The 8,280-nt window shown below is 40.0% G+C and overlaps 1 protein-coding gene across 2 annotated transcripts; it reads left to right on the plus strand.

Moving 5' to 3' along the window:
• The first annotated feature begins 1,235 nt into the window (after positions 1 to 1,235).
• On the plus strand, positions 1,236 to 5,061 carry nkap (NFKB activating protein). 2 transcript variants are annotated; one of them, XM_083559955.1, is made up of 8 exons: positions 1,236 to 2,146; positions 2,257 to 2,337; positions 2,446 to 2,510; positions 2,716 to 2,808; positions 3,182 to 3,221; positions 3,431 to 3,616; positions 3,752 to 3,901; positions 4,698 to 5,061. In XM_083559955.1, exons 1-8 carry the CDS (start codon positions 1,791 to 1,793, stop codon positions 4,870 to 4,872), a joined length of 1,146 nt encoding a protein of 381 aa, XP_083416081.1. In that variant the 5' UTR covers positions 1,236 to 1,790; the 3' UTR covers positions 4,873 to 5,061. The 2 variants fall into 2 exon arrangements, with proteins under 2 accessions (XP_083416081.1, XP_083416082.1); XM_083559956.1 differs by having other exon boundaries at positions 3,185 to 3,221.
• The last annotated feature ends 3,219 nt before the right edge of the window (positions 5,062 to 8,280 follow it).

The raw sequence follows: 8,280 nt of genomic DNA on the forward strand, positions 1-8,280 counted from the left end.
CTAGCAACAGTGTGTAAAAACCTTGTGGAGACTTACAGAAAACGTTTGATCTCTGTCATTGCCAACAAAGGGTATATAACAAAGTTTTGAGATCTTTACAAATCAAACAATGTGATTTTCTGGAATTTTTTTTCTCATTTTGGCTCTCATAATTGAATTGTACCTATAATAAAATTACAGGCCATTCTCATCTTTTTAAGTGGGAGAACTTGCACAATTGGTGGCTGACTAAATACTGTACCCCACTTTAGATGGATTTGGGAAGCATCTCTTAAAAATAGGGGGCCAACAGACTAATAATGCTAATAATGATAAGCTATATACATTTCCTGAAGAAATTTCCTTGTCGAACTCTTCTAGATAACCTAAATCTAAGAGAGGGGCAATTGTTCAAGTTGATTGAACCAGTTCCATTATTGTAAAAGGTTTTAATTACTTTGAAAACTTTTATCCAAAACCAAATCTATTCGAAGATTTAATATTTAATTGGTGCTCCGAAGAGTCAAAAGCCTTAAAGAGACCAAAAAACAGAATAAAGCTGCCATAATTTATCAATTCTGAGTAATCCAATAGATCAATAACCAGCCTGATATTCAAAGTATTAATTCACAGCACAACCCGACTTTCTACAGCCACAGACTCTTGTACTTCCAAAATTATAGATAGAATTTATCCAACAAACCAGGTACATAAGAGATATAAAACTGATCTCCATGAATACTTGGGGGGGGGGGGGATTTTGTGGAATGGAGGCTGAGACTGTTATACATGTTTTTGTTGTTGTTGTTGTTGTTGTTTTAATGTATGTACTTTAGATTTTTTTGGGTTAAGGTTGAATTTTTATTTACTACGTTGACTGGTTCTAAAATTGAGAAAAGGAAAAAATATATTTTTTACTTGGATAAAAAAAAAAAAGAATGAACAGATTTTTATGCTAAATTTGTTAATATTATAAATTCTATATACACAAATGTAAATTGTCAGAAAGGATGCTGAATATCTCTCAATTCAAGGCTGAATTAAAAGTTTATTTTAAATCTTTACAAGAACTTTCAAGCCAGTAAGCAATCAGAACTTTAAATATACTCAAATATCTAAATTCCTTATTTTTGTTGTGAAAATGTATGTATACCCTCTTTTAAAAACAACAATAAAAAAAAGACTCTTGTACTTCCTGTACAACATGAGTGACAGATGTTTCATCCAATCAGCGGTAAGCATCCAATTTGCAAACTATACCTACATTTCCGGTGTGTCTGTATGGTTGTTTTGGTTTAAGCTCTCTTGTTTTCTTACTTGTCGGCCACCGGGAGACCATTTCGTTCTCCACCGTATGCATTTGTTAAACGGGAGTCAATTGAACGAAGTGTTTTTGGTTTCTTTTTTTTTCTCTTTTCTGTTTGCTACCATTGCTTCGTTTTAGAATAAGCTACTTCCGGTTGAAATAAATCCACCGGAAATGGCGTTTGATCCACGTTAGGGAACGAAACAGAATTCGACCTACGACACAGTAGACAATGTTTTAGTTCGGAAAACGGTTTTTTAATGTACATGGCTGAGCCTTTTGGTTTTATTTGAAAGCCACGACGAGTTTATTAACGCACTCGGAATTTTACAACACGTTTGAGGACCATTACCTTTAAAAACGGTTCCGCTGAGTTTTGTTGTGGACTGTTGGAGCGCACGCAATAATTATGTAACTACAGAGTAATAGTTTATATCAAATAGCAGCGCTTTCAGTGTGCAACCTAAAACAAAGCGACCGATCAAACGCAGGAGAGCGCTTAACGATGCCCGAGATCAGCGCCAAGTATTCAGAGGCCGGTAGCCCGAGAAGGCGCCGCCGGAGCCGCTCGAACAGCGGAAATGCGCGGAGTCGCTCCCGGGAGCGCGTCCCGAGTCCTCCGGCAGATACCCACAGACACAATGGGACAGAGGAGCGAAAGTCGAGATGGTCCGACACCAAAGAGAGGAGTCGGAACCGCTTCCGGGTTGGTGGCTCGCGCAGTAGGTCCAGATCGAGAGAACGTGAGAAGATGGCCTGGGCTGATGAGCGGGACCGGGGACAGTATGCAGGATCGCGAGGTGATTACTATGACAAGAGAGACGACATTCAAAGGCAACGACAGGAAGCCTTCATTGCTAGGTATGATCTCAATCTTGTGAAGTCGCAGTCTTCTGATTATATTACAATAACTTAAATAGTTACTGGTGGCGTCCTGTTTAACACGAGATCGTGTATGTTTTTCCATACAGGCGCTTGCAGGAGCGTGAGAGAATCGGTGAGCTGGGATGTCCTGAGGTCTGGGGCTATTCACCAAGAGTCCGAGACCCAGAGTAAGCACGAGTAAAAGTTTGGGTGTAAAACATTCCACCTGGTCTTCAGCAGCAGGCTGTGTGTGGGAGCTGGATGTGCTTTAACCAGTGTTGTTTTCCTCCCAACAGCTCAGATGAACACACTCCAGTAGAAGAGGATGTGAAGAACAGCAGCACTGAGACAAGTTCAGAAGGTAATTGTACAGAGACACTGGCATAACATAGAGGAGGTTTTCTCCATCAACAAACAGTCTTACAGTCAATCTCACCCAGCAGACCCACACATACTCTGAAGGATCCAAAGAGCACTTGTAAACTGTTCTGTGGTTACGGGGCTAATGATCTTGCCGGGTGATGAAAGAGTACTGTTGTTTAACGCCTTAATTCCTTCTTTTGCAGAGGAAAAGAAGAAAAAGAAAAAGAAGCGAAAATCTAAAAAAAAGAAAAGCCGCAAGCACTCGGAGGACAGTGAATCAGAAAGTGACTCAGAAGGTTGGCTATTTTGCTTTATTCAACAATTAATCTGAGTTGCATATTTTTCTCTCAGTATTCTGTCTTGCTTACAGCATAGCCAGTACACGCATGAATAAATCAGTGAAGGGTCTCAGCTCTTGTCCTGCGAAGTTGTACGATTTCTTATCCTCAACATGTCATAACAAACTCTCATCGTTTTTAATAATCAGCTGAAGAGCTAGGTGAAGTCTGTTGGGAAACATGGAAATGTTTTTGGAGTCACACTGGTTTTAATCTGTTGTACGTCACGTCGAATGTGGAGTGTTTTTTTGGGGGTTTGTTTGTTTTGAAAGAGTCGTTGTTTTAATCAGACCAGTCTTCATATATAAACAGGTTTTTTTGTTGCTTACAGAAGAAGTCAAGAAGAAGAAGAAAAAGAAGAAAAGTAAAAAGTCAGTAAGATTTTCTTCATGGTGTATTTTTTTTTAATTGTATAATTGCTCTTTTATGTCAAATTTATCTCAAAGACTTTGGAAAACCTCTGATTAGATTTCTCAGGTGTTGAAGAAGGTAAAATGCTACAGTGTGTGTGGTGCTGTGGCTCCCCAGACATCCCTTGCAATAAATAAGGATGTTTTCTTGTAACGTATCTTTATTTTAGGAAGAAATCAAAGAAGAAGAAGGCTAAAAAGAGCCGCAAAGAGACCAGCAGTTCCAGCAGTGATCAGTCCGCAGAGGAAGACGATGAGCTCGGAGAATTGTGGGTTGAGAAAACGCGTATCGATGATCATGTTTTTGGACCTGAGGCTCCACTAACTGACATGGCTCAGGATGACAGACCATTAGAGTGAGTATCTGTTTAGAGTGTTCTTACTCACTATGGTTATTGTTGTGCAGCCAAAACCTTTACAGTGGACTGTTGTTGAATATCATTGTTGTCTAAAGTTTACAAGAGTTTCCCTTCCTCTTTCTGTTTTTATAGTTTTGGCCATGCTCTGTTACCCGGTGAAGGTGCTGCCATGGCGGAGTACGTAAAAGCAGGCAAGCGAATTCCAAGGAGAGGTGAAATCGGCCTTACCAGTGACGAGATTGCTGACTTTGAGAAGTCAGGCTTTGTGATGAGTGGAAGCAGGTATGTGGGATTTTATATTGATTTTGATCAACAAAAAACTGGCGATAAACACAAAAGTGTTACTTTCACATTGCAGGCAAAAGTCACCCAAATCAGATTTTCTTTTTTTCTTAGTTAGTTCACATTTTGTTTTCAATGTGGTCTATAGCTGAAATTAGTCTGAACATTTCTGAACGGGCCCATATGCAAAATGATCAATGCATCACATGCACACACTTGCTGTGGCATGTTAATTGAACACGGCCACTTCTTTGGTTCGTGTCATTGGTTTCTTAAAAATATTGCTTTTAAACTATCACTGCCATTTCTTTTGAGATGTTCTCTAATCCTGCTTGTACAGCAGCCTAATGTTGATACGGTCTGTATCCTCACTATTCTCTCAATTCTTCCATATGTCAGGTTGGATTGATGTAAAAGTCACATCAAATGTGATCTGCCTCATTAGACAGAGGTCACGTTGTCAAATGCGTATCGCATTCAGTATCAAATAAAAGTGGTCCAAAAATCAGATTTGAAAATGTCAGATTTAGTGTGTTTTCGGATGTTTATGCAAATGTTTGTCACATTTGAAGGAAAAAAGGAATGGATTTGGGCTGTTTTTGCATGCTCTGAATGTTGCCCTAAACGTATAGCCAATAGCATGAATACACAAAATAACGTATAATCCCAGGGACACGTGTAGGCTAACTGGGGAACCAACTGGAGTGGTATATTATTCCACGGTTTCTTTATTCTCTGTGTGCGTGCCGTCTCAACCCAAAATCTGTGTAATGACTTGTGTTCGATAACCCCATAGACATCGTCGCATGGAGGCTGTGCGTCTGAGAAAGGAAAACCAGATCTACAGCGCAGATGAAAAGAGAGCCCTTGCCTCCTTCAACCAGGAAGAAAGAAGAAAGAGGGAAAGTAAAATCCTTTCCAGTTTCAGGGAAATGGTGTACAGAAAGACTAAAGGAAAGGAAGAGAAGTAGAACGGTAAACACAGTGCTAAGATGTCAGCACTGGGTTGCGATGTACTATAATTTAGCACAAATGGTTAAAAATAGATTAATGCTTTCGTGTTCTTACTGTGCAAAATGTATTGAAATTACTGTCAACCTGTTGCTGTTTTTTTTTTTTTTTTTTTTTTTCTGTCAAATAAAAACTGATTCGGAAGTTTATCTGTTGCATTAAAGTTCATTGAACCATTAAAATGTTATAAATACACACACACAAACAAAAAGAATGGCAAAATACCTTTTTCCCCAAATCCTTTCTAATGGTGGAAACTGACAGAAGGAGTGTGTGCACGTGTTCCAAATAGATTCAAAGAATATAAAAATCCTTTTTTATCAATCACATTTATGACCCTTAACATAAAACATGTAGATGTTATAATGGCCATCAGAAACATTATCATTGCTAAGAAATATATCTGGAAAGATCTTATGCAATTAGAACAAGTCATGAAATATTAGTGGAATAAATAAATTTTTGTTCACTATATGACAAGGACATGAGGCTTAAGAAATCCACTTAGCTAATCCAGTAAGGCTAATTAGTTAAAAACATATATACAGTGAGGAAAACAAGTATTTGAACACCCTGCTATTTTGCAAGTTCTCCCACTTAGAAATCATGGAGGGGTCTGAAATTGTCATCGTAGGTGCATGTCCACTGTGAGAGACATAATCTAAAAAATAAAAATCCAGACATCACAATATAGGATTTTATAACTATTTATTTGTATGATACAGCTGCAAATAAGTATTTGAACACCTGAGAAAGTCAATGGTAATATTTGGTACAGTAGCCTTTGTTTGCAATTACAGAGGTCAAACGTTTCCTGTAGTTTTTCACCAGGTTTGCACACACTGCAGGAGGGATTTTGGCCCACTCCTCCACACAGATCTTCTCTAGATCAGTCAGGTTTCTGGCCCGTCGCTGAGAAACAAGGAGTTTGAGCTCCCTCCAAAGATTCTCTATTGGGTTTAGGTCTGGAGACTGGCTAGGCCACGCCAGAACCTTGATAAGCTTCTTACAGAGCCACTCCTTGGTTATTCTGGATGTGTGCTTCGGGTCATTATCATGTTGGAAGACCCAGCCTCGACCCATCTTCAATGCTCTAACTGAGGGAAGGAGGTTGTTCCCCAAAATCTCGCAATACATGGCCCCGGTCATCCTCTCCTTAATACAGTGCAGTCGCCCTGTCCCATGTGCAGAAAAACACCCCCTGGTTTAAGCAGGGAAACCTTCCTTGCCATGCATGATTTCAAACCATGACGTCTTAGTGTATTACCAACAGTAACCTTTGAAACGGTGGTCCCAGCTCTTTTTAGGTCATTGACCAGCTCCTCCCGTGTAGTTCTGGGCTGATTTCTCACCTTCCTTAGGATCATTGAGACCCCACGAGGTGAGATCTTGCATGGAGCCCCAGTCTGAGGGAGATTGACAGTCATGTTTAGCTTCTTCCATTTTCTAATGATTGCTCCAACAGTGGACCTTTTTTCACCAAGCTGCTTGGCAATTTCCCCTTAGCCCTTTCCAGCCTTGTGGAGGTGTACAATTTTGTCTTTAGTGTCTTTGGACAGCTCTTTGGTCTTGGCCATGTTAGTAGTTGGATTCTTACTGATTGTATGGGGTGGACAGGTGTCTTTATGCAGCTAACGACCTCAAAAGGTGCATCTTTAAACATTTTAAAGGCAGACTAACAGGTCTTTGAGGGTCAGAATTCTAGCTGATAGACAGGTGTTCAAATACTTATTTGCAGCTGTATCATACAAATAAATAGTTTAAAAATCATATATTGTGATTTCTGGATTTTTTTTTTTTTTTAGATTATGTCTCTCACAGTGGACATGCACCTACGATGACAATTTCAGACCCCTCCATGATTTCTAAGTGGGAGAACTTGCAAAATAGCAGGGTGTTCAAATACTTATTTTCCTCACTGTATATATATATATATATATATATATATATATATATATATATATATATATATATATATATATATATATATATATATATACAGTGGGTACGAAAAGTATTTAGACCCCCTTAAATTTTTCACTCTTTGTTATATTGCAGCCATTTGCTAAAATCATTTAAGTTCATTCTTCTTCCTCATGAATGTACACACAGCTCCCCATATTGACAGAAAAACACAGAATTGTTGACATTGTTGCAGATTTATTAAAAAAGAAAAACTGAAATATCACATGGTCCTAAGTATTCAGACCCTTTGCTGTGACACTCATATATTTAACTCAGGTGCTTTCCATTTTTTCTGATCATCCTTGAGATGGTTCTACACCTTCATTTGAGTCCAGCTGTGTTTGATTATACTGATTGGACTTGATTAGGAAAGCCACACACCTGTCTATATAAGACCTTCCAGATCACATTGCATGTCAGAGCAAATGAGAATCATGAGGTCAAAGGAACTGCCTGAAGAGTTCAGAGACAGAATTGTGGCAAGGCACAGATCTGGCCAAGGTTACAATAAGATTTCTGCTGCACTTAAGGTTCCTAAGAGCACAGTGGCCTCCATAATCCTCAAATGGAAGACGTTTGGGACGACCAGAACCCTTCCTAGAGCTGGCCGTCCGGCCAAACTGAGCTATCGGGGGAGAAAAGCCTTGGTGAGAGAGGTAAAGAAGAACCCAAAGATCACTGTGGCTGAGCTCCAGAGATGCAGTCAGGAGATGGGAGAAAGTTGTAGAAAGTCAATCATCACTGCAGCCCTCCACCAGTCGGGGCTTTATGGCAGAGTGGCCCGACGGAAGCCTCTCCTCAGTGTAAGACACATGAAAGCCCGCATGGAGTTTGCTAAAAAAACACCTGAAGGACTCCAAGATGGTGAGAAATAAGATTCTCTGGTCTGATGAGACAAAAATAGAACTTTTTGGCCTTAATTCTAAGCGGTATGTGTGGAGAAAACCAGGCACTGCTCATCACCTGTCCAATACAGTCCCAACAGTGAAGCATGGTGATGGCAGCATCATGCTGTGGGGGTGTTTTTCAGCTGCAGGGACAGGACGACTGGTTGCAATCGAGGGAAAGATGAATGCGGCCAAGTACAGGGATATCCTGGACAAAAACCTTCTCCAGAGTGCTCTGGACCTCAGACTGGGCCGAAGGTTTACCTTCCAACAAGACAATGACCCTAAGCACACAGCTAAAATAACGATGGAGTGGCTTCACAACAACCCCGTGACTGTTCTTGAATGGCCCAGCCAGAGCCCTGACTTAAACCCAATTAAGCATCTCTGGAGAGACCTAAAAATGGCTGTCCACCAACGTTTAACATTCACGGCTTGCTCATCAGGGACAAACGCACACCATTCATCTTCACTGTTGTTTTCTGTAAAGCTGCTTTGAGACAATGTCTGTTGTGA

This window comes from Silurus aristotelis, assembly GCF_946808225.1.
Source record: "Silurus aristotelis genome assembly, chromosome: 14".
Classification (NCBI taxonomy): Eukaryota; Metazoa; Chordata; class Actinopteri; order Siluriformes; family Siluridae; genus Silurus; species Silurus aristotelis.